At 45.2% G+C, this 27,513-nt stretch overlaps 1 protein-coding gene across 1 annotated transcript in view; it reads right to left on the bottom strand.

Moving 5' to 3' along the window:
- MTHFD1 (methylenetetrahydrofolate dehydrogenase, cyclohydrolase and formyltetrahydrofolate synthetase 1) overlaps nt 1-27,513 on the bottom strand; it is a 177,475-nt gene that overhangs the window by 81,069 nt on the left and 68,893 nt on the right. Inside the window, exons 11-15 of the mRNA XM_082275758.1 lie at nt 15,852-16,025; nt 11,699-11,835; nt 11,270-11,316; nt 2,289-2,396; nt 230-304 (exon numbers count right to left, since the gene is read on the bottom strand). Of these exons, the coding sequence (XP_082131884.1) occupies nt 230-304; nt 2,289-2,396; nt 11,270-11,316; nt 11,699-11,835; nt 15,852-16,025 (541 nt within the window). The remainder of the gene's footprint in view (nt 1-229; nt 305-2,288; nt 2,397-11,269; nt 11,317-11,698; nt 11,836-15,851; nt 16,026-27,513) is intronic.

Raw genomic sequence — 27,513 nt, 5'->3', positions numbered from 1 at the left:
AAGTATAATATAGCATCAATGAAGCAAAAGAAGGGACCTTTTCTGAAAAAGCGTACAAGAAAATCAGTGCAAGTCAGTTTATAATTAAAGTAACATTTTAACCCTGGTACTTAATAAAGATTGCTAGGGAATAAAACACACCCCTGTACTAGGCTCAAGCAGGAACTGATTCCTGCAGTAACGCAGCCACATCCTTTGTCTGGTTTGGTTTCATGCAGGAGAGCCTTACCTTAAGCCTCCGGATCTGTATGTCTGAAAATCTGCGTACTCCATTGTTGGAAGGGACTAGGCGATTGTAAAGGGCCTAAAAGAAAACAGTATTGTGTTAAAAATGCAGGCAGTGAAATGAAGTCTTTACAGTTAAAGTGAAGCTTCACCCAAAAGGGAGAGTTCCGCTTTAAGTCCTCCTCCTCTGCCACATTTGGCAGGTCATTTTTTTGGTAACCGTCGGGGGGAAGCGGGCACCTAGTTGACAAGTACCCGCTCACACTTCTGCTCGGATCGCCTAGGTGATCCGAGTAGAAGTTCTCCCCCCCCCTTCCTCCTGCAGTCTTCTGCGACACATCACAAGTTCCAGAAGATTGCGGGACAATTAAAAAACCACAGCGTGGCTTGCGCATGCACAGCGGGCAGCTGGCTGTGAAGCCGCAATCAGCATAGCCAGCTGGCCACAGTTAGCGCCGGGAACCCAAAGGCTAGTAAAGAACTAGCCAGGGTTAGGACAGTGCTGGGTCTCTGGACAGGCAAGTGTCCTGTTATTAAAGGGGAAGTCCACCCTAACACTAAAATCGCTACAACTACAGGCATCCACAATCTAAGACTAACCTATCTAGCCCTGTAAAGAAGAAATCGCTATACATACCTTTTCTGAAGCCTCTCTGGTCCGGTCCTGCACTGAGTTGTCAGCATCGGCTTCTCTGTGTAGGCAGGTACAGAGGAAGCAAGCCGACAACGGAAGCCCTATATATACAGATACAGATTTCTTTTTTACAGGGCTATATAGGTTAGTGTAGAAAGATGATCCACACGCCGGCAGTTGCTCTTAAAAATCTTCATCTTTATTCAAGAACCACAGAACACAACTGCTGATAAGATCAGTTGACGCGTTTCAGCCTATAAGGCCTTAACCTAGATAGGTTAGTGTATGCCTGTAGATGTAGAGATTTTAGTGTTAGTGTGGACTTCTCTTTTAAAAGTTGTCAGCTACAGAATTTGTTTTTTCCAGAGTGAAGAACCGTTTTAATGCCATGGTATAAACCTAAAGACACATGCACACGGCTGCAAAGGGGTCATTCTGAAGAGCATTCAGAATCTGTTTGAAAACTTCTATGGGATCCATAGCTGCTGTGCAAGGATGTGGTTACACCAGTACTGAGGTATACCTGTTTACAGCAGATTCCAAAAATAGTTTTCTGTGGACGGCTATATACAGCAAATATAGCTCCCGGGGGCAATCTTACAAAGGTTCTGTATGCTCTTTCATGCTGTATTGCCCCCTTGCAAGCGCATGCATGTGCCCTAAATGTTGTGTTCCAAATTATCAGTAAATTATTATAATTGATGGGTGCATCTACTCTGCTTCTCTGGGCAGCCATAACAGATTATCCAGTCACATGCTTATGGTGAATTCTACGAGACCATCACTATGAAACCAACCTCTTCATCAACGTGGGTGGATGTCAGCAGCTACTTAAGAGGCCACTTGAAGTTTCCCTGCACTGTGCTGCCCTCACCTCATTCACAGCAGCTACCCTGCCATGTGGGGTCCTTAAACCCTGCAGGCAGCAGTCGCACTGTGTTCATGTGCTTTAGCTAACAGTACAAAGCTCTCAATAGGACCCTATTAAGAGCCTTGCACTTCCCCCGGAAATAACTGACCAGTGCCAACAGCTGAGGCTCAGACCATTTTTTAAGTGGCACTCTACTTCTGCTCTTTAACCACCCTATACATTATGGGAGTGGCTAAAGTATGCAGCATCGCAGGACTTTTTTTTTGTAAAACGACTTAAAAATGATCTACAAAGTCACCTTATATAGCCCCATCTGTACAGCACAGTCACAGATAATTCATTTAGTCACTGTTTAAAGCTCCTGGGCCATAGATAATTTGATGATTGATGTACATGGCTCAACGCTCTCAATCTTGCTGCTACTGATTGCTCCTGCATCACTTTATTGGTTGTTATGAAGAATGTTACAGTACAGCAGGTTGTCAAGGAGAAATCTTGGGAATAAGATGCGTGGGGATTTTTAATTGCTTCGGAAACAAACTTGAAATGACTTCTCACCTTGTCGGACTGTGTCAGCTCATGAAAGATGCGTGCGTCAATAGCAGCAGCCACTAGATTGTTAGCTGCGGTGATGGCGTGAATGTCCCCGGTAAGATGAAGGTTAAACTGGAAATAAACAAGGTACATTTAATGAGTGTGAGGTGAGACAAAGTTTAGACCAAAATAAATATGGGATTTCTGACTTGTCGTAAAATCCATTTCTCTGATGTTCATTGACGAACACAGCTCCTGATCTTCTTAACCATTGGGTTATACTGCCCCCTACAGGAGAAGGACACTTGGCAGAAAAAAAGTCTGGCTATGCCTATGGGCAGTCCCAGGGGGTATACTTCCTCTGTCTGCTATAGGTACTCAATTTTGTTATAAGCAGTGTCCGGAAGAATTACAACTCCACAGAGGGGTGGGTGCTGTGTCCGTCAATGAACATCAGAGAAATGGATTTTACGGTAAGTCAAAAACCCCATATTCTCTTTCGTTCATTGATGGACACAGCTCCTGATCTTAATCATTGGGACGTCCCAAAGCAAGGGGTGGAAACAGCGAAAAATAAATTCTCAAGGCTAACTATAGCCAACTAGGTAAACAGACGCTCAACCAAAACAACTGGAGCTCACCTGAAAAAACAATACACCCTCAAAGAGGACCAGGTCCTCTAAACAGCAGCCTGCAAAACCTTGTGGCCAAAGGAAGCATCTGCAGATGCCAACACATCCACTTTATAGAACTTTGTGAAAGTGTGCACCGACGACCAGGAGGCTACCTTGCAAACTTGCGTCACTAACGCCTGATGATGGAAGGCCCAGGAGGTACTGAGTGCCCGAGAAGAGTGTGCCTTGACAGGGTAAAGGAGGAACCTGACCACTGATGGAATAGGCCTGAGTCATCGTCTGTCTGATCCATCTGGAAACGGTTGCAGAGGAAGGAGAACCCTTTCTTTGGCCCATCCGTTAGCACAAATAGTGAGTCTGACTTCCTAAAAGATTCCGTAGCTGCCAGGTACACCCTAAATGCCCGGACCACATCCAAAGCATGCAAAGCAATTTCCTTCTGATTTTTTGGCAAAGGAAAATAGGGAAGGCAACACAAAGTCTTCATTCAAATGAAAATCAAGAGACAACCTTTGGAAGGAACGACGGACAGGGACGAAGAACCAACGGATATGTAGAATATAGATAAGAAAAGGGTCCCGCGCTAAGGTTAGTGAAAAGGAAAAAGAAAAAACTACCTTATGTCTGTGAACCACAAAGTAAGGTGAACGACAGGATAATCCCGCCAATTCCGACACCTTGAGTGCAGAGGTGATAGCCACTAAGAAGGCCACCTTCTGGGACAGTGTAAGCAGGGAAATCTCCTGAACATTCTCAAAAGGAGGCTTCTGGAGGACGAAGAGCACCAAATTGTCGGAAACAACACTGGAGGGGCCATGTGCCTAACTCCCTGAAGAAAAGTATGCACCAGGGAGTATGTGCCAAAGGGCCATTGAAAGAAGACCGCTAAAGGACGACACCTGACCCTTGATAGTACTCAAGGCAAGTTTCTGCTCAACCCCCCAATGAAGGAAGGTCAAGATCTGAGCCACTGAACAAGAGCGAGGAGGAACCCCAAGATATTCACACCACGCAATGTACGTCTTCCACGTAAAATGGTAGATCTTCCTAGAAGGTTTCCTAGCTTTTAAACAGCGTTGGAAACACAGACTAAGATACATTTCTATCCATCAGCACCTGGCGTTTAACAACCAAGCCGTCAAAGCCAGCGACTGTAAAGCAGGATGGAAGATTGGTCCTTGGGACCGCAGATCTTCCCTGAGAGGAAGCTTCCAAAGAATGTCGGCGACCAGCAGCACCAGATCCGCATATCAAGCCAGATGAGGCCAGTCCGGGGCCACTAAGATGACCGAAAATCCCTTCTGCCTTGATCCTGCATAGAAGTCTTGGCAGGAGCTTGAGAGGAGGGAAGGCGTAAATCAGATGATACTGACCCCACAGTGCCACCAGCGCATCTGTTGCGTCTGCCAGAGGATCCTGTGACCGAGCCACAAACCTCTGCACCTTTCTGTTGAGCCAGGAAGCCAACAGATCCACCTCTGGGATGCCTCACTGGAGACACATCTAATAAAACACCTCCGGATGAAGGGACCACTCCCCTTGGTCCAACGTCTGCCAACTGAGGTAATCCGCCTACCAGTTTTCCACCCCTGGAATGTGTACGGCGGAGAGGGCTGGAACAAACTGTTCTTCCCACCTTAGAATGCCGGCTACCTCCAGAGCTGCCAGGACACTTCTTGTGCTCGCCTGGTGACTGACATAAGCCACGGTCGTGGCATTGTCCGATTGAATACACACTGGACATCCCTGAAGGCGATCCATCCAATGTTCCAGGCACAGTCTGATCGCTCAGAGTTCCAAGACATTGATCAGTAGTCTGGACTCTTCCAGTGTCCAGATCCACGGAGTAGAATATTTGCCAAGGACGCCTCCCTAACCGGACAGGCTGGCATCCGTGGTGACCACTGTCCAATACAAGGAGAGGAAGGATTTGCCAAGCCAAAGAACAAGCCACCATATCAAAGACTCTTTCGTTCCCTGGCTCAGCCAGGTCTCATTGTCCAGAGACTGCAGATTCTTTTCCCATTTGGCCAGACCTCGTATGGAACTGTGCAAACGGAACCGCCTTGAAGGTACACACTAGCAGGCCCTGCAACTGCCTGCAAGTCCGGAGGGATAACCATCTGCTGGACAGCAGAAGACGAGTTGCAGCCTGTAGATTGTGGAATTTGTCCAGAGGAAGGAGCACTCTGGCTAAGGCTGAGTCCAGAGTCAGGGTCCACAGCTCATGTGGGGATTTCTAGGTTTTCCACCAGAGGAGTAGGAGACTCCGCTCGCAAAAGGAGGACGTCCAAGTAGCCCAGTACCGGGCCAACCTTTCGTGAAGACCCAAGGAACAGAGGCAAGAACACATGGTAATGCCACAAACTGATAATGCTCCTCTCCCATGGCAAAGCAGAGGAAAAGCTGGAGACCGACACATATTGGAATGTGAGGATAAGCATCCTTGATGTCGATGGAGGCAAGAAAATCCCCTTGATGCAGGGAAGCCAGCCCCCATGCGAATAAACTCCATTCTGAACTTCTGCACCCGCACAAAGCAGTTTAGCGCCTTGAGGTCCATAATTGGACGCACCTTGACTTCCTTACTGGGGACTGTAAACAGAATTGAGTAAAACCCCTTAAAACGTTCCGAAGTCGGAAACGGGACCATCAACCCTAAAGTAAAAGGTCCTGCACCACCCCAAAAAGAGCTCGATCTTGTAGCCAGACCGAATGACCTCGTGGATCCACTTGTTCTCGTACCAGGGGAGTCCCTGGGTCCGGGAACCAGCGAAGACGTCCCCCCACCCCACATACGGGTGAGGGCGCACCTTCATGCTGAGGGGGGCCTTGTCCGCCGGTCTGGAGAAGCCCACACTTGACTTGCCAGACCAAGTTTGCTTGGATCCTCAAGAGGAGGACCCACAGGGCTCAGATCCCTTGTCAGTCGACCCTGAGGGACAAAACAACTTCTTTTGAGACAAGGAGGGTCCACGTCTACGACAAGGGTCCTTACCCTTCGTAGCATGTGGAAGAAAGGTACTCTACCCCCGTGAGACCTTTAATGATGTCATCCAAGGTAGCACCAAACAGGTGATCTCCTTGAAAGGAAAGATCAGTCAAGGCCTTTTTAGAAGTCTGGTCCGCAGACCAGCATTTGAGCCAAAAGACACACCGAAGGACCACTGCCCAAAACCGAGCAGAGCCACTAGGGGAGCCACATCCAAAGAGGCATCACAGATGGGGTGGATGGGGGGGGGTTGCTACTCCCCCTCCAGGTCACTGCGTAAAAGATTAACCCACTTGGTCAGAGTCTGCGACACCAGGGTGATGGTGAAAATCGGCCTCAGTGCCGAACCAGCCAGGGTGTATATATTGCGGGCCACAGCCTCCGCCTTCCTGGCAGCCGGGTCCTTAAAGGCTGGGGACTCTTCAACCAAAATCACGTTTGCCTTGTTTAATCTGGAAACTGGAGGATCCACCACAGGTGGAACAGTCCACTTCTTAAGAAGGGACTCCTCATAGGGGTATTGCCTAGCAACTCGCTGTGGACCCCAGGGGGACCCTTCGGTCGTCCCCTCTCTTCAGTGACAATTCTGTCAAAATAGGAGGGGAAAGGAAACTCCTTTGACCCTCTGGATGGGTTGTGAGTGCCAAAAGAAACCTGCACCCCTGTCGCAGCTGCAGCTGTGTCCTCCAACTTTAAGTCTCAAGCACAGATAACACTCGGTGCATCCACCAACACCTTTTCGTGCGCGGTTGCAGAAGCAGAGGAATCATCCTCACTATCTGAGGATCCAGGACACATGGTTGCAGACTCCAACACGGTGACCCACATCCACGGCTGCTGAATCAGATTCTGAGGAGACAGATGAGGCAGGGGGAGCTTTATGCCAGCCTGTCGCCCAAAACCCAACTCCACCTGGGACATAAGAGACTTCAGGACCGCCGTCAGTGCATCAATGGATGGATGGGACCCAGAGGGCCCTACAGTCCCAGAGAGGGGATCAGGTGGGAAGATGTGCTCCATGAGTCACTGGGGGATCCCAGAAACACTGCAAAGGCACAACCCCCACCGCTCTGGCAGCACCACCCGGTTGCCAGCCACAGAGCGCCAAGCGATTTTCAGCAGAGAGGGAGAGAACCCCACCAGACTCACCACCCTGCAGAAACCAGGCAACGCAACCACCGGGAGAATCTGCATAGCCGATTGTCTGGTCGCCAGCTTTGCATCCCCCTCAATCGCCAGCCTAGCACCCTGTCCCCAACTCAGGAGGTGGACCAGACCACTCACACAGACCCAGCATAAGTGGGGGGGGGGGAGTAGGATGGGGAGACAGATGAAGGGGGGTGCCTGATGGGAAGGAAGGGAATCTGGGGGTCTGACCGCCCCAAGGAGGGACCCATATCCAACCCAAAACCCTCCAGGGGGAGAGGGGGGGGACAGCTTCTCACCATACCAGGAAGCACCGCTCCAGACAGAATCCCTCGCTATTGAAATGGGGGGGGGGGGGGGGGGGGCTGTCGCCAAGGAGGCCGAGTCATTTAACGTGCAAGCCACCCCCCATCCGGCGGGGCTAGGTCGCGGCCGACCTAGCGCAGAGCAAGGAACTAGGTTCTTACTCCTGACTAGGCAGAAAAAAACGGAGTACCTATAGCAGAGAGAGGGAGTATACCCCCTGGGACTGCCCATAGGCGTAGCCAGACTTTTTTTCTGCCAAGTGTCCTACTCCTGTAGGGGGCAGTATAACCGAATGGTTAAGATCATTGACAGACACAGCTCCTGAACGAAAGAGAAATATAATTTACAACTAGAAGCCTTGTGCAATAAATAGTTCTTATTCTTTAGGTATAGCTAAACACAAGAAAAATGTATTATAATGCATGTTTTATTTTTTTTCAGACTTTTTTCCTTTATTGTCACACTTGGTGATTGTGCCAATAACACACTTCCTGGGTGACAACACTCACTCACAATACTGTAGGTAAGAGTGTTGTCATTCTAGGACAGGAAGTGTGTTAGGACTCCAGGACACTTCTCCTTCTCCCTATTTCCATAACATAGCAGGGAAGTGTTATTTAAGCCGGCCATGCATGGATCAAAATTCGGCCACGACAGCAGGGACCAGTCAAATTCAGATCGATGTATGGGCATGCTCGTTTTACTGAAGTCTGTTCTAAAATTTACACATGATCAGTGCCCCAGATATAGCCAGCAGCACTGATCAATGTATTCTCACAGTGGGGAAGTCTCTCCACTGCCAGAATACAGAGGCTCAGTGGGAGTAATTCCCCCTTCTACATTAAATGTGTGAATTTGGGAATCAGGTCATTTTGGAATTAGGGGCTGAAGCCCCTGTGAAACAGATTTAAATGTAAATTCCTATTTGCAGTAACGCACAGTGACCAATAAAAATCACTCCTAACCTGTTCTATAGTGCCTTGAAAAAGTATTCATACCCCTATAAAATTTTCCACAATTTGTCATGTTACAACCAAAAACGTCAATGTATTTTATTGGGATTTTATGAGATAGACCAACACAAAGTGGCACATAATTGTGGAGTGGAAGAAAAATGATAAATGGTTTTCAACATTTTTTACAAATAAATATCTGAAAAGTGTGTGCATTGGTAATCAACCCCCTTTACTTTGATACCCCTAACTAAAATCTAGTGGAACCAATTGCCTTCAGAAGGCACCTAATTAGGTCCACCTGTGTGTAATTTGATCTCAGAATAACTAAAGTTGTGAAGCCCTCAGGGGTTTGTTAAAGAACCTTAGTGGCATCACAAAGGCCAAGGAACACACCAGACAGGTAAGAGATAAAGTTGTGGACAAGTTTAACCACTTAAGCCCCGGAAGATTTTACCCCCTTCCTGACCAGGGGATATTTTGCGATTCGGCGCTGCGTGACTTTAACTGAGAAACGAATTTGGCGTCCTTTTTTTCCCACAAACAGAGCTTTCTTTTGGTGGTATTTGATCACCTGTGCGATTTTTTGATCACGCGCTATAAACAAAAAAAGAGCGTAAATTTTGCAAAAATAGCAATATTTTTCACATTTTTTTATTTGAAATTCCCCCCAAAAAAAATGTAAAAATCAAAATTTTTTAACATTTTCGGCCAATTTGTTTTATGCTACCTATGTTTGGTAAAAAAAAAATCGCAAAAAGCGTATTTTGATTGGTTTGCGCAAAAGTTATCGCGTTTACTAACAAAGGGAAAGATTTTTGTCATTTTTGTTGGTTTTTTTTTTAACGCGTAATGGCGGCGATCTGCGATTTTTTGTTTTTGCGGTACTGCGACATTGCGGCGGACAGATCGGACCCTTGACTGACATTTTTGACACTTTTGGGGTTACCAGTGACATTTCTACAGTAATCAGTGCTATACATATGCACTGTTACTGTAAAAATACACTGGCAGTGAAGGGGTTAACTTTTTTTGAAAGGGAGGGGCTATGTGTGTCCCTAGGGGCGTGCTTTCTACTGTGATTGGCTGTGGCTTCAGATGTATGAAGAGTGATCAACGGTTCTACATAGTAGAACCGTATGATCATCCTTCATACACAGGGGAGAATGACAGGCAGCTTGTTTACACAAGCCGCCTGACTTTCTCCCTCTCCCCCGCCGATCGCAGAGTGACCGGCGGACATCGGGTCCGCCGGTCACACGCGCGGGGAGGGGGGTCCGTGACCTCCGGGGGCGCGCGCTCGCTCCCTAGACCCTCACAAGCTAGTGAAGTAGCCCTACGTCACTTTGCCTGTGAGGGGCTGACTGCCGAGGTAGATCGGCGTTAGGCAGTCGGCAAGTGGTTAAAGCAAAAGATATCCCAAGCTTTAAACATCTCACGGAGCTCTGTTCAATCCATCATCCGAAACTGGAAAGGAATATGGCACAGCTGCAAACCTACCAAGACATGGCTGTCCACCTAAACAGGCACGCTGGGCAAGGAGAGCATTAATCAGAGAATCAGCCAAGAGGCCCACGGTAACTCCATCCACAACTAAGGTGGGAGAATCTGTCCACAGGTCAGCTATTAGTTGTGCACTCAAATCTGGCCTTTATGGAAGAGTGGCAAGAAGAAAGACAGTGTTGAAAGCCATAAGTCCCGTTTACAGTTTGCGAGAAGCCATGTGGCAAACACAGCAAACGTGGAAGAAGATGCTCTGGTCAGATGAGACCAAAATTTACCTTTTTAGCCTAAAAGCAAAACACTGTGTGGGGGAAAACTAACACTGCAAATCACCCTGAGCACACCATTCCCACTGTGAAACATGGTGGTGGCAGCATCATGTTGTGAGGATGCTTTTCTTCAGCAGGGACAGGGAAGCTGGTCTGAGTTCATGGGAAGATGGATGGAGCCAAATAAAGGGCAATTTTTTAGAAGAAAACCTGTTAAGAGTCTGCAAAAGACTGGAGACTGGGGCAGAGGTTCACCTTCCAGCAGGACAACGACCCTAAACATACAGCCAGAGCTAAAATGGAATGGTTTAGATCAAAAAATATTCATGTGTTAGAATGGCCCAGTCCAGATCTAAATCCAATTGAGAATGTGTAGCAAGACTTGAAACTTGCTGTTCACAGACGCTCTCCAACCAATCTGACAGAGCTTGAGCTGTTTTGCAAGGAAGAATGGGCAAAAATGTCACTCTAAATTTGCAAAGCTGGTAGAGACATACCCAAAAGAACTTGCAGCTGTAATTGCAGCGAAAGGTGGTTCCACAAAGTATTGGCTCAAGGGGGCTGAATACAAATGCACGCCACACTTTTCAGATATTTACATGTAAAACATTTTGAAAACCATTTATCATTTTCCTTCCACTACACAATTATGTGCCACTTTGTGTTGGTCTATCACCTAAAATCCCAAAAAAATACATTTACATTTTTGGTAACATGACAAAATGTGGAAAATTTTAGGGGACTTTTTCAAAGAACTGTACAATCTGATTGGTTGCTGTAAGTTACTGCACATAAGAATTCAGCTGAGCATTGACAAGAGGAAGCTTTTTTTGCTAAATACATTTTTTTCAGCAAACTTTCATAATTGGTTAGTCTTGTGTTCAAGACTGCAAAAACTGTCAGTTTGGATTTAATGATTTTCCAACTGGAGGCAAAATGATTTCCAATGTGGAGGACTGCAGTTAGTATGAGATTATTGAGTTGCAGGTACATCTATGCAAAATTGGTCACTTCATCAGCACAAACAGTAGGAAAGTTGAAATTTTTTTTAGGAAAGTTATTTATATTCTGAACTGTGGCCAATTTTCTAAACATCATGACATTTTTATCACAAAGGTCAGATTGTCGGCATTAAGCTAACAGCAGCTGGCTTTTAGTACATTACTAAACTAAACTGAAACAGTGGACAACAGATATTTACCTCTTCCATAGGGATAACCTGAGAGTATCCTCCTCCAGCAGCTCCACCTATGAACAATCAAGAACCAAAAAATCGTTGGTCATGTATCAAGGTGGTTGTTATGAAAACTGCCTTAAATCAAACAAAGGCAGCCCATACATGAATCAGTTTTTTCCGTTCATCCAGCGGATTGAACGAAAAAAAAAATTATTTCGTTCCCGTATCCACACCTTTGAGGTGGATGGGGGAATCCTCCCGCTGAGCTATTGTATTCTGAGAGCGGGGAGACTTCCCCACCATCAGAATAGTGACCAGCGGCTGTCGGTAAATCAACTTCTGTACAACCACCCTGCCCATACATGGATCGAAATTCAACAGGTTCAGCAGGGACCGGGCAAATTTCAATCCATGTATGGCTGGCTTAAAAGTGAAGTTGTCCTTTCTACTTGCCTTTGATTCCAAACGTTGGTCCTTGAGAAGGTTGTCGTACACAAGCGAAGGCATTGAGCTTCAGATGAGCTCCCAGTGCCTGGACCAGTCCGATGGTGGTAGTGCTTTTCCCTTCTCCCAGGGGAGTTGGTGTTATACTGTACAGACAAAATACATCTATTAGACAAGTAAACTTATGTTCAGTAGAGCTTCAGCCTCCACCCGACCTTTGGATGGAAAGCCATTTACAAAAATAAGATGATGATAGGCACATAAATTTAGCCAGCAACAGTCAAATAAAATAAATGATGGGGCAGACAGGCAACAGAGCATTTGGAGGCTTAAAAGATACCCAATGAATCAGATGGATTATTATCTATAGTAGTAGTATTGATCCTGCCCAAAACATGGAGTAGAATTAATTGATAATGGCTTGAAGGGTGCCCCCCAGCTGTCCCTGGGGGCTCCTAGTGAAAAAATGGGGCCTGGAGAGGGACCCCAGAAGAACAAGTTTGGTATTTTTATGGAAAAAAAAAACAAAACAAAAAAAAAACAAAGCTTTAGGACCACTTTAAGGCTGGCTTCAATCCTAGGTGTTGCAATAACGCACAGCCTTTGAGTCATAATTAGCAGCGTTCTGCATTTAGAAGCATGCCAATTCTCAACTACAGTAGCATGCAACGCACCTGCGCTGGAGCGCACCACGACATGCATACGGTGCATTTTGTTACACTGCATTAAAAAATGCTGCAGGGGTTTTTTTGGTCGCCCATTCTCATTCTATGGGCTGTCTTGAGGCAGCACACGCTGGTGATCATGGAGTAAGACAAGGTTATGAACCAGGAAAGATCTAAGGGGCACAAAAGTCAAATCAGTGACACCACAGGCATCTGACAGTGCAGCTTAGCCCTACCATGTAGGCGTACAGTCCCAACATAAAGAAGGCAAAGGCAGCACAAATATTTTCATGTTCAGAGGTAAAATCTTGTGTATTTTTCAAGAAGCTCAAAGTACATTAGTGTTTTTTTTCTCTTGTCTAGCTTATCTATAACTTATGACCAAAAGCACTGCTGACAAATCATAAATAAGGAAAAATACTAAACCAAAGAGGAACAACAGATCTACAGCTTGATAAGCAAGTCTATCAGAATGAAGCGCTGTTCTTGAACTTTTTAATCGGAGGACCCAACCCAAGAAATTTGTTATTGTGCTGGGACCCAAAATGAGAAATATTACCAAATTCTCAGCAAAGCCAAAGATAAAAAAAAAAAACAATAGAAAAATCGCAAACACTTTTCCCCATTTCTGTAAATTTTAGTTAAAGCGGAACTTTACCCATAACAACTTAATTTAAAATAATGTTCTGTAGAAGGGAACAAACATTCCACATTAACCACTTCCCGCCCGCCCTATAGCAGATTGACGTCGGGATTGTGGTTGTATTATCCTGACCGGACTTCATATGACGGCGGCAGGATAATACGCTCTGCGCCCCCCCGGGGAGCGCGCAGAGCGGCGATCGGTGATGCGAGGTGTCAGCCTGACACCCTGCATCTCCAATCTCGGTAAAGAGCCTACTGACGTAGCTCTTTACCATGTGACCAGCCGTGTCCAATCACTGCTGGTCACATAGTAAACAGGAAGAGCCGTTGATTGGCTTTCCTTGTTCGTGCCTGACAGGCACGAGTAAAGGAGCGCCGATCGGTGGCTCCCCTGACGGGGGGGTCGGCACTGGTAATCAGATCATTGATTACCAGTGCAGTTTTTTTTCAAACTTTTCGGTCTTTTTTTATTTGTTTAGCAAAAAGGAAAAAACCCAGAGGTGATCAAATACCACCAAAAGAAAGCTCTATTTGTGGGGAGAAAATGACATAAATTTGGTGTAGGTACAATGTTGCATGACCGCGCAATTGTCATTCAAAATGCAACAGCGCTAAAAGGGGAAAATTGGCCTGGGCAGGAAGGGGGTGAAAGTGCCCTGTATTGAAGTGGTTAATAAATATGCTACCAAAATTAGTGTGTGTTGTAAATTGCTTCCAGCATTGCTAATGTTTCTGCTTGCCGGAATCTGATGATTTGCTTAAAGTGTTACTAAACCCACAACAGTAAAATCACTCTGCATATGCAGTAAAGCATGCTTGCTATACTCACTGTGTAACCTAAGTGGTTAATCCTCTGCATTGTGTAAAAAGGCTGTTTAATCCTGTCTTCTGATCCTCCACTTCTTCCACAGTCCCCAATCTATCTGCTGATAGAACAGAGCCTTGGGGGCAAGCTGCACATGCTAAGTTTGGTGTATATTGCTAGAGAGCTTTTTTTTTTTTTTCCTTGGAAGGGTGCATGTGATCAGCACAGGGTTGATCAGCACTATCCAGACAGAGGGCCAGGGGTCCTGCAGCCTCATAGGACAATCAGAGGAGAATGAAAAACCCTTCTACAAGCTTTAGCCAGACACTGATAGAAGTCACAAGACTGCTATATACTGCTGATGAGAAAAGGTATTTAGCAGTTTATATTTACTAAAATAATTGTATTTCCAGGTTCTGTGTACTGTGGGAGACCAGATATAGTGAATGCAGGCTCCTGGGTTTAGAAACACTTTAAAGCGGCTCTAGTCATAATTTCATCTTTCCATCTAATAAATCTTCTTCTCTTGTTGTTTTAACTTTGGATAGTGAAACATTTTTTTTTCTGCCAGTAAATACCTTATACAGCCCACTTCTTTCTTGTCTGGTAAAAAGCCTAGGCTAATGACATCATGCACAGCTCTCTCAGTCTTGTGAGAGTTTGCCAGCAAGGGAGGGAGGGATTACCTGCAGAGAGATCTCCCCATCATCAACCACCATCTGGGGCACAGCTGGCAACCCCTGCAACTTTGGGCTTCGTGCTTCATGTTACCACCTTCAGGGACACAGAGCACTCAGCCGCAAGAAGAGCCTGCTCAGCATTTCAGCTTTAGGACCAGGTACGTGACACCCTATGCTGATTCAGTGGGTTTTGGGTTCCTCCTGGTTCATAACAATGCCTGGCCTCATATGGTAAAAGTATGCAGCCAGTTCCTGGAGGATGAAGGAATTGATACCATTGAATGGCCCCCATGCTCACTTGACCTAAATCCAATAGAACACCTCTGGGTCATTATGTTTCAGTCTATCCAATGCTGCCAGGTTGCACCTCAGTCTGTTCAGGAGCTCAGTGATGCCCTGGTCCTGATCTGGGAGGAAACACCCCAGGACACCACCCGTCGTCTCATTAGGAGCATGCCCCAATGTTCTCAGGCATGCATACAAGCATGTGGGGGGCCATACAAACTACTAAGTACTATTTTGAATTACTTCAGCAAAACGGGCTGTCCTGCTGCATCATTTTTTAACTTTTATTTTCGGGATGTCTTTGAATTCAGTCCTCTGTAGGTTGATAATTTTCATTTCCATTAAACGATGTGGCATCCTTTCATTGCTAACACATAACCCAGTCCATATCAGTATAGATATCCAGCATGATATTTTTCCCCATTAAGATCTGATTCCTTTAATTTTTTTGAGCAGTGTATATTTATATATGTGGGGTTCAGTTATAACAGAGTGCGGTGTCACTATCTGCACCCGGTTATGCACCCCTATGCCATGGCCAATCTATTCACAAAAAATGTGGCACAGCGTGCCAGCGAAAGCCCCACAGAGTTCTCTCTGAACATGGCAGAACACAGAGTTGTGTTTTTTAAATGTGTGTGTTTGGTTTTTTCCTATAGTGGTAGTGCGGCTAAACCAGTGCGGTTTGAATCAGTCCCTTTGTTTCCATCTAAATGGCAACAAGTGCATTTCTTTGCAAGCAAGAGAGACTGATCGGAAATTACATTTACTACAGCTTTTCTATGACAAGGCTGCTGCTTACATCAGTACTTACTGTGGTTGGGGCAAAAATACAGAGGTCGCTAGCTGATGAACACTGTCAAAAAAATAATGATCTACTAGCAATGCAGTATTGTCTACACATGGCTTTTTTTTTTTTTTCAAAACCTGTCTCACTCTGCTTCTTGCTGTTGGGTATCAGACAGACCAGGACATTGTTCCAGGCAATCCTTGGCCCACTTGTTAAAAATAACACTAACTGGGTCAGCTCTGGTCACAAAGGGGCTTGAGTACCTATATGTACAATGGAACAGCTCACATACCCAGTCACAACGACATATTTCCCATCTTTCTGTTCTTGTAACCGTTTATAAGCAGATAGCAGGACTTTGGCTTTCATCTGACCATAGGGTTCCACTTCTTCTGAGTACAGGCCAATCTCCTCTGCAATCTTCGAAATGGGCTTCGGCACGCAGGAACGGGAGACCTCAATGTCACTGTAAAGGTGCAGAATCGAGATGATCAGGAATGTGGAAGAGGTTTTAGAATGTAAATATAATGCTGAGAATGGCCTTAAAGAAAATGTTACCCCAACATTTCATTCTCCTGATATGCATCTGTTGTACTATGAACTTTTGTTAAAAAGCATCCTTATCTCTTCCTTGCTTTCTTTGTGTGAAATACCTGGTGAACCAGTCCCCCTGCTTCCCTATATAAACTGACAACGCTAGGCATGAGAGCACATCCATCCCAGCATGGTCAGTTTTCTGGTTGTGCTAGAACAGCCCGTCTGTCCTCTAATAGGCAAGTCTTCTGACACGCTCCCCCGTCCCACCCCCACCCATACAGCCATTTACTAGGAAGATCAGTGTACTTCTGCTACTCCACCCCTAGCTCTCTAAACCCCTTATGCAATGGAAAATAGAGATTATGTAATCATAATTAAAAAAAAAAAAAAAAAAAAGGTATTTATATAGTTTTGATTAACTCCCTTAGCGGTATTCCAGAGCGTGACTCGGGTGGATTTTTCATGCTAGGATCGGTATCCCCGAGTCACGCTCAAGGTAGATGTGCAGAGCCTGCAGCGGTGTTCCTTACCTTCTCCTGTCGATCCAGCGATGATCTCCCATTGCTGTGATCGCCGCCGAGATCCCCGCCGCTCGTCCGTCGCCCTGATGACTTCCTGGTTCCGTTCCCTGCAGCAGCAATGGTGCATGGGAGCGGAACTGGGAGGGAAATTCAAAAGTTGCACCAACACAAACACATAAAAAGGAGGTGATACAATGTAATCTGAAATTATATATATATATATATATATATATATATATATATATATATATATATAAAATTTATTATATATAAATTCAGATTACATTGCATTACCTCCTTTTTATATATACATATTATATAATAATAAAATTATATTATTGATTAGATTATAATTCATGCGTTTGTGTTTCAAATTTATCACATCTGGGATGTCTACTAGAGTCTTGTTTTGGTCAGGTTTAAGTCAGTAATTACTAAGAATTGTAGGCCCATAATACATAACGCCAAATTTCCACGCAAAAAATTGTACCGCTTTTGGTACATAATTCCTTACATAATCATACCGCCAGGGAGGTTAAGGGCAGATGATTCATACAGCATTTACTTCCTTGAGTCCATCTGCCTTTAGCTCAGGCATGTAGGCAGGAGGGTGTGCTTAGTGGAGAACACCCCTCCTGTTCCAGATGAAAGAAAAAAAATGTGCATGAAGACTCCTGGGATATATGGCATAATTTAGGCCTAGGCCAGAACCCAGGAAGCAACTGAAGACGTTAAACAATAATGTTAAAAGAAGTATGGCCAAAGCTCTTTTGGCCATACTTCTGGGTCACAGAAATGCACTTATTATTGCTCTCCTGTGAGACAGAGTCAGCTTATAGCAGGCTATTGTCTGCTGTCACAGATATCACATGACGATGCAGGCTCTGGAAGGATCTTGACAATATTGTCTGGATCTACCCAGCTTCCTGATTGACAGCTGGCTCCGATTCCTAGCACGCAGCTGAGCCAAAGCCACCTGCACCCACCCTCTCTCCAGCCCAACACTCCAGTGAGCCATGGAGTGGCAGAGTATTGTAATACATTGCAACATTTATTTTCATTTTTGTTTTTTTAGCCTTTTTTCCCTCTGTTTTCACCCGATGATCTGGCCAGTAACACACCTCCTGTATTAGAGTGCCTATACTGTGGATGAAGGAGCAAAGGAGGGCACCTATTGACAACAGCATTGTCTGTCTGGAGGGTTGGGAGTGTTAGATGTATTAGCAGATTTAGATACACTAAACAAATTGAAGCATAAATTCAGTTCACACTGCTGTTACAGCAAACAGTTTTGTCCCTTTTGGGATAATAGGATTTTTGTCTTACAGTAAAATCAATTCCAATGACGGACACAACTCATGATCTTCTTAACCATTGGGTTATACTGTCCACTACAGGAGTAGGACACTTGGCAGAAAAAAAAGCTTGACTATGCCTATGGGCAGTCCCATGGTGTATACTTCCACTCTCAGCTATAGGGCACTCAGTTTAGTTATAAGCAGTGTCAGAAGAAATCCAACCCCACAGAGGGGTGGGTGCTGTGTCCGTCGATGAACATCAGAGAAATTAATTTTACCGTAAAGAAAAAAATCCCATTTTCTCTATCATTCATTGACAGACACAGCTCCTGATCTTCTTAACCATTGGAACGTCTCAAAGCAGTGTTAAACATGAAGGTCGGGAAAAGCAGAAAAAAAATTCCCCAAGGCTAAACCACAGCCAACCAGATAAGATGGAGTTCAAGTAAGAACATTTGGAGCTCACCTGAAAAAAAATAAATACACTCTCAAAGAGGATCAGGTCCTCTAAAGAGCAGCCTGCAAAACCTTGCGGCCAAAGGAAGCATCGGCAGATGCCAGCACATCCACTTTATAAAATTTTGTAAAAGTCTGCACAGGCGACAATGTAGCCACCTTGCAAGCCTGAATTACTGATGCCTGACGGAAGGCCCAGGAGGCACCAAGTGCCCTATTAGAGTGCACCTTTACAGGGAAAGGACAAACCCGACCCCTTATGGAATAGGCTTGAAACACCATCTGTTTGATCCATCTGAAAATGGTTGCAGCAGAAGCGGACAACCCCTTTCAAGGTCCGTCCTTGAGCACAAATAGTGAGTCTGACTTGCTAAAAGACTCCGTAGCTGCCAGGTACACCCCAATTGCCTGAAACACATCCAAGGAATGCAAGGCATTTTCCTCCTTAGGATGTTTTAGCCTGGGACACAGGCAAGTCCTTGCCCTTACTAGCCTGTGGAAGAAAGGTACTCTTCCCCCTGGAAGACCCTTAATGAGGTCATCCAGGGAAGGTCCAAACAGGCGACCCCCTAGGAAGGGGAGATCAGATAGGGCCTTCTTAGAAATCTGGTCCGCAGACCAGCATTTAAGCCAAATAACACACCTAAGGACCACTGCTGCGATAGACAGCCTCGCAATCAAAAGGAGACGCATCCAAAGAGGCATCACAGACAATTGCAGCCTCTGGACCAACTGGTCCACCAGCTCAGCAAAGGAAGGGGGAAGCTGATCCCCTTCCAGGTCCCGGCGTAAAAGCTTGGCCCACTCGGGCAGAGTTTGTGACACCAGAGCAATAGTAAAAACCGGCATAAGTGCCGAACCAGCCACAGTGTACATATGGCGGGCCTCAGCCTCTGATTTTCTGTCCTTAAAGGCGGGGGACTACTCAACCAGAATCATGGTTGCTTTGTTTAACCTAGAAACCAGAGAGTCCACCACAGGTGGGACAGTCCACATTTTAAGCAGGGAGTCCTCATAAGGGTACCGCATAACAAAGCGCTTAGGGACCACAAGGGGGCGTTTTGGACAGCCCCACTATTTAGCAACAATTTTGTCAAAGTAAGCGGGAAAGGGGAACACCCTTGCCGCTCTGGAGGGCTTGTGGGTGCCAAAAGGAACCAACGCCTCTGATGCAGCATCAGCCACATCCTCCAATTTTAAAATCTCACGCACAGATACAATCAGTGTGCCCACCAGCGCCTTTTCATGCGCGGCTACAGGAGCAGAGAAATCATCCTCACTATCTGAGAAATCAGGGTGTGTGTCCGCAGCAGCCGAATCAGATTCAGGATCTGATGAGACAGATGAGGCAGGTGAAGGCGGGGGTGGATTTTTGCTAGCCCGTTTCCCCAGGACCAAATCCACCTTGGACACCAAAGACTCCAGGACCGCCGTCAGTAAGGCTCCATTCACACCTGGGCGTTTTCAGCTCCAAAAACGCTCAAAAGAAACGCTTCCAAAACGCCCAACAAGTAAAACCCCATTCATTTAAATGGCCCCTGTTCACATCTGAGCGTTTTGCAAAACGCCTGTAGCTGAAAAAAGTACATGAGCTTCTTTTTGGGCTGATTACCAGCGTTTTTGATAGATGTCAATGAAAAACGCCTGGAAAAATCACGGTAAAATCGCGGTAAAAAACGCTACGCTCAAGTGTGAATGCAGCCTAAGGGATAGTTGGGACCCAGAGGGCCCGGCAGCCTCTGAGAGGGGGATCAGGTGGGGAAATGTGCTCCATGAGTGAAAAAGGGGGACCCAAAAAAAAAAAAAAGGTGTAAAAACACTGCTAGGGACACCCCCACTGCGCTGGCAGCACCACAGGTCGCCAGGCACAGAGCACCAACTGATCCTAAATCAGAGAGGGAGAGGACCCCACCAGACTCAGTATCCACCAATCAGGCACCCCATAACGAGGCTATCTGAACACACATGCGACGATATGGAAGAGAAAGATCCAGGAGTCAGCACCAGTGGATAAGGAGGGGCTCCCACCGCCGAAATCACCACCCATATATGCTTCACAGCCACGGCCGCCGCTATAAGCAATGAGAAACCACTAGAAAATGGCAGCGGAGGCTACACAAACATGGCCGCCGAATCTACAGCACTCAGGCTACAAGAAAATAGCGGTACCACGCGGCTCCGGGGGCCCAAGAGCCCTGAAAATGACACCAGCAGGAAGGGGGCTCCGGCAGGCCGAACTAGTGCAGAGCTGAGGCCTGCGCACGCTCACTGGCCAGACTGGGGTGACCACTGGATTTTAAAAAATATCCAGCCCGTCGCTCAGTCCAGCAGTTGATTGTAGATTCTCACAGGGAAAATCCATTAAAAAGGAAACATATTGCCAGGACGAGGATCCCAGCAAGGAACTAGGTCCTTACTCCTGACTAGGCAAAACAAAAAAAAGAGTGCATATAGCAGAGGAAGTATACCTCCTGGGACTGCCCAAAGGCGTAGTAAAGCTTTTTTTCTGCCTAGTGTCCTCCTTCTGTAGGGGGCAGTATAACCCAATGGTTAAGAAGATCAGGAGCTGTATCCATCAATGAACGATAGAGTAAAACGTTTTTACATAAATAAAAGCTGAACATTGTAAGCATCTCTGTCAGTGGTAAATTGTTTGTCTCAACACTCTTAACTGATACATTTGCAGGAGAGCTTGTTCTGTTGAAAATCAGACTTACTGGCCAGATCACGGGGTGAAAATAAAAGAAAGCCAAAAAAGACAACTAATGCAGTTATAACATTTTTTAATTAGTAAGCTGCAATATATATAATAAACTGCTTTTATATTGAAAGTTTAGTTCAGCTTTAGGCTCGGTTCACACTAAATGCGGTGCCAATTCACAGCAGATTCCGCACAACATCAAAATCGCAACCTGTTTATGAGAACTGATTACAGAGTGTATGTTAACGACACCCTGCTATCGTATTGCAAAACGCAGTGCGATTTGCAGAATCGATTTGCATGGTGTGAACACCCATGCGATCTGATTCTGATGCAAACAAAAAAAGAGGGCCCTGTACGAGTTTGGTGGGAATGCGGTGCGATTTAAGCCATAAAAATCGGTGGCTGAAATCGCACTCCAGAGAAGCCGCATGCAATTCACACAGGAATGTGCTGCAAATCCTGTGGGAACTACATGCAGTATCCTGCATCGCATCAATGTGAATCCGGCCTTAATGGGCTACCTAACTCTGGGCTAACTTGTAGGTTAATGCACACATAGCAACTTATCACAGTGTCTGAATGAGCCCTTACAAACATGCAAAATGGAATACAGGTTCAATTCAATAAGAGAGCATACACCCGAATTAGTGCTGCATTCCTGCATCGGGATGTAGCACTGCGCCTCCTCACTCACAGCAGTATAAAATCCATGAATCCCATGGAAGCACATAGCCTTACATGTACAATATTTATGTGCGCTGGATGCATGCCAGACTGTTCCGACAGCCATTATAACAGTGAAGGTGCTGGAAGCCAAACACATGAACTCAGCAGGTAAACATTTCACTGGTGATAAACTAACAGTATTGCAAAAAAATAAGTCCTAAAATTTTAGCACTCTGCCCCTCATTGCCAAGGGACAGTGAGGGCGGAAAGCGACTACACTGCACACAGATATTTTGTAGCTGTTCACATTAAAAAGAAAAAAAAACATCTAAAAACCTTTGGACTAAAGCTATTCTGGTCACCAAGGACCAATGGCCGCAAAGGCGTTTACAGACTTTTCCTTTACTGGATTTGACGTTTCTTATGAGTGAAAATAATGGTTTATTGAACGTGAACTTTGGTTTATTGAAACCTATTTATTTGTAAACCTCACCTTCTTCATATTTCTTTTTTGCAACTTTATGTCTTTATTACAACCCTGTTGTGTTACATTGCTGATACAAAGTGTTTCGGATGATTTCTCCCAGCACTGAAATGTTCCACGCTGCTTTTTTTATTTCTGGAATACAGACCCAATCAACTGGAAAATGTCTTGTATAATGCAGCTGTGTTGTTTCGTGTACCGATTCAACAATGACGCACACATTGCTGCAAATCATATATTTATACAACTGCAAATATCAGAGTATTGTTAACTCTTTCAGCAAAATCATATGATCAAAACTCTTGGTACTGAGCTGGGCTTTACACCTCGGCGGGGTTTTCTCCTTCTCGGAGAGGGGCAGATGAAGCGTGCAAAGCCCAGGCAGTGAATATTTTTTTATATGGACAAAGATTTTTTTTCTCTGAAAGGAGATATAGTGCATCCGGAAAGTATTCACAGTGCTTCACTTGTTCCACATTTTGTTACGTTACAGCCTTATTCCAAAATTAAATTCATTATTTTCCTCAAAATTCTACAAACAATACCCCATAATGACAACACGAAAAGTTTAATAAACAAGCAAATCCTCTTTTTCATGGATAGTGTAGGACCCACTGATAATGGGGTACTTTGACGCAGTGGTGGGCTTGAGCACTATATGGCCATATGGTGGGACCAAATCCCCATTTTTAATTTATGGATTGTCTTGAAATTTGGTAAAAATTTCTATTGCATGTGTGCGCTATTCTTTTTTAATAAACACGAAAAGTTTGTTTGAAATCTTTGCAAATTTATTAAAAATAAAAAAAAAAATCCCATGTACATAAGTATTCACAGTCTTTGCTCAATACTTTGTTGAAGCGCATTTGGCACCAATTACAGCCTCAAGTCTTTTGAGTATGAGGCTACCAGCTTGGCAAACCTATTTTTGGGCACTTTCTCCCATTCTTCTTGGCAGGACCTCTCAAGCTCCATCAGGTTGTATGGGGGGGGGCGTTGGTGCACAGCCATTTTTAGATCTCTCCAGAGATGTTCAATCGGGTTCAGGTCTGGACTCTGGCTGGGTCACTCAAGGACATTCACAGTATTGTCCCATAGCCACTCCTTTGTTATCTTGGCTGTGTGCTTAGGGTCGTTGTCCTGTTGGAAGATGAACCTTCGTCTGAGGTCCAGAGCGCTTTGAAGCAGGTTTTCATCAAGGATTTCTCCAAAGGAAAGATGCTGCAATCATCTTTCCCTTGATCCTGACTAGTCTACCAGTTCCTGCTGCTGAAAAACAACCCCACAGTGTGATGCTGCCACCACCATGCTTCACTGTAGGAATAGCACCGGCCAGGTGATGAGCATTTCGCCAGACATGAGGCTTGCCATCTAGGCCAAAGAGTTCAATCTTTGTTTCATCAGACCGGAGAATTTTGTTTCACATGGTCAGAGAGTCCTTCAGGAGCCTTTTGGCAAACTCCAGGTGGGAATGGCTTCAGTCTGAGTGGTAGAATGCTGCAGAGATGGTTGTTCTTCTGGAAGGTTCTCCTTTCTCCACAGAGAAATGTTGAAGCCTTGTCAGAGTGATCATCAGGTTCTTGGTCACCTCCCTAAGGCCCTTCTTTCTCCAGTTTGGCTGGGCGGCCTGCTCTAGGAAGAGTCCTGGTGGTTCCAAACTTCTTCTATTAACGAATGATGGAGGCCACTGTGCTCATTCGGACCTTCAATGCTGCAAACATTTTTCTGTACCCTTCCCCAGACCCGTGCCTCAATAAAATTTCTGTCTGGGAGGTCTAGACAATTCCTTGGCTTTCATGGCTTGGTCTGTGCTCTGACATGCACTCTTAAGCCCCGTACACACGTACCGATTGTCGGCCGAACGATCGGCCGTCTTTTGTCCGAGGGCTGTCTTGTCTGTTGAAAAGTGCAAAAGACTGCACACGAATTTTGTCGGCCAACAACAGCCGACTGCAGAAGTGATGTCATGTGATGGTTAACTTTCCTTGTCTTTTTTCTTTTCTGAGCATGCTCAGTCTTGCAAATCTGCTGTCGGCCGAAATCTGTACTGACTGGCGAACAATCGGCCATTCTGGTGTTGGCCAACAAAAATTTTAATGCTTGCACGACAGATTCTGTTCGGCCGAAAATGCGCCGTCGGCTGTCGGAAGCATCATACTAACAAGCCTACAATCGGCCGTATCTTTACGGCCGACAATCGGTATGTGTGTACGGGGCTTTAACTGTGGGATCTTATATAGATAAGTGTGTGCATTTCCAAATCATGTCCAATCAACTGAATTTTTCCACAGGTGGACTCCAATCAAGTTGTAGAATCATCTCAAGGTTGATCAGCGGAAACCAGATGCAACTGATCTCAATTTTGAGTGTCATGGCAAAGGCTGTGAATACTTATGTACATGGGATTTTTTCGTTTTCTATTTCAAATAAATTTGCACATCTAGTCATTATGAGGTATTGTTTGCAGAATTAAGGAAAATAATGAATTTAATCTATTTTGGAATAAGGCTGTAACATAACAAAATGTGGAAAAAGTGAAGCACTGAACACTTTCCAGATGCACTGTATAGAATAAAAGAATACATGTGTAGCACAGACCCCAAACTGGGTTGTCTGTAATATCCCAGGTCCCATTCCCTGTGAGGCATGGCAGCCAGGCACACAGCAGTTCATTCACTAAAGTCACAAAACAGGCCTTGCATGCATTTTTCATTTTTTTCACTGGTTTAACTTGGGTGGGGTGCAGGGGAGCCTTGGGATACTCCAAAACAGAATTACAATAGAGGACACCTATAACTGTTCTGCTTCTTCAGGGTGCAGCCACCCTCTTGAATCCAGAGTCAAAAGGACCCTCTGCAAATGTATAACCTGAGCTAACTGTGGTGAGCTCTCCCAAAGAGTGACTAAGGACAGTCTATGATCCTTAAAGTGGTTGTAAACCCTTACAAATACTCAGTGAAGTGGCTGGCCTCAGGTGATAAAACAAATACTCCTACATAAGTTGTACCTGTTTATCTATAGCTTTCTTTCCCCTACAGCCATTCAAAGTGCAGCATTTACACACGATTTCTCAGCTCTAAAAAGAAGGGGGCGGAATCTACTTCATCAGTAGTGAGTCATGCTCTTAACAGAGGAATGAGACAGCGGACAGAAATGACACTAAAGCTGAATACACACTATCCAACTTTTGTGGTTAGATTTCCTTCAGATTTACCTTTTCTATGTAGTGCAAGGGCCTGCCTGATTGCATACAAACTGAAAGTGTTTAGGTTTGACCTCATATTATATGCTTTTGGGAAGTCTGAAGGAAAAAGTCTTCAGAAAATCTTATAGTGTGTATGGCCCTTTAGGCTGGGTTCACATTTATGCGAATTGGATGTGGGTTTCCCCACATCCAATTCACATGACAGGAGACTGTTACACACACACACACACCTCCAGGGAAGCCGCAGTGCGCACTGGAAAAGGGTCCTGTGCATTTTTGGCTCTGTTTCGGGTCCGAATTTTTAGCACCTGAAACGGAGTACAGGAACGCACCAGACCCTGTGCTGTGAGCCGCAGCTCGTGTGAACCCGGCCTTTGTGTTCTGGATTGAGACAAGTACACACTATAGAGGGATATGCTTTGTTCATATTTCATAGCTGAGGCTTACAAGCATTAAAGTAGAAGTTCACTTTAAAAAAAATAAATGCACGTTTTTGCAGGTAAAAAAATTGTGCATTTATTATTTTTTGTTGCAGGCGCCTGGAAATCATTGCGCCAGCGATCAGCAGATCTCTGGCCCCATGCAGGTCTCCTGCGGATCTGTCAATGTATCGGCTTGCTCTTACCTTATACAAGGAAGCCAATACATTCTGACAGGAAGACTCAATGAACTACCACAGCGCCGAGGTAGCTTATTGAAAACTACAAGCCGACAGCCACAAAGGCTGCCAGACCTTATCGTTTTCCATTCACAGGACACTGAATGAGTGACTTTTTTTTTAAATTGATAGCTAGCAGGGAAAGAGAAGATCCTGCTAGCTGTCAGATCAACTTTAGGGCTTTATGGCTAGTACACACTGTGCCCTGGCTACTGTAATGCATCTTGTAGTACCAGCCAGTCTCTGTACTGGAAGCCTTTGGCTTGGATCCTCTGCAGAACTTTCTTCACTGCTTTAGAGGGCTCTGGCCACAGGTCCCCGAACTCTAGCTGGGACCCCAAAAATATTTTCTTCTGCCCTGTAGCTGACAGCCCAGGGGGCCTTAGCTCTTGGGCTAGGTCCTCTTCCTCTAGTAACAAGAGACTGCTGTTCTAGGCAGAAAGTATTTGTGCAGACCTATTAATGAGCAACATGAAAAGGTAAATTCACACCAGATCTATTCTTGTGCCTAGAGATGCGTTGACATGCATTTTACGGCGCATTTAGGGATATAGATTGGATAATGTTAACCACTGACTAACGCTTGTTAATGAAAAAATCTCTTGTGCTCGAGATAGAGGTTCCAGCAATGATGGACCTTGGATCTTCAACCACTTGAATATTGGCAAGACTTTGCAGCCCCCTAGAAAATGGGGAATCCCAAAAGAAAAACACTGGAAAAACAAAAACAGAGGGCACACCAACCTTGCACATTACCTTTATAGATCCTTTTATTGAACTAATAAAGCAGGATATTCAGAAATAGCATATATGATCTCATGCTCATCAATATTTCGTGTCCTCTACACCAGTGGTTCCCAACTCCGGTCCTCGGGACCCACCAACAGGCCAGGTTTGCAAGATAACTAAATTACATCACAGGTGATCTAATTTGCTGCTCAGTGATTGCAGTATTCTAGTCTGCATCCCCCAAGGTAATACTTAAAATCTGGCCTGTTAGTGGGTCCCGAGGACCGGAATTGAGAACCACTGCTCTACACCAATCCCCAACATAGGGAAAACACTTAGAATAGTTGACACCTTTTAAGGGGGGGTCCCCTCTTCCTCAGAGCCTCCGAGGAGACCCCCCTTGAAACGTGTGAGCCATTCTAAGTATCTTAACTATGTTGGGATCAGTGCAGTGGATATAGCAATACCGGACACTGTGGCTAATGCTTGAGCTTATATGCTATATGCTGTTTGTGATTATTCTTTATCAATACCTCTGTATTTCGCAGTATGCGGTCAATCAACTTCTGGGCCACATCCTGACTGGGCCACATCCTGGCAGCTCATTCTTCCATAATCAAAGAGGAAGTAAACTTGTATTTTAATTGAATGGCTGACAGGCAGGATATTTATGACAGAAGAGGCCCTATTGGTCTC

The sequence above is a fragment of the Pelophylax lessonae genome (genome assembly GCF_965119305.1).
Source record: "Pelophylax lessonae genome assembly, chromosome: 13".
In the NCBI taxonomy this organism is placed as follows: domain Eukaryota; kingdom Metazoa; phylum Chordata; class Amphibia; order Anura; family Ranidae; genus Pelophylax; species Pelophylax lessonae.
This window is presented reverse-complemented; position numbering and strand designations above follow the sequence as displayed.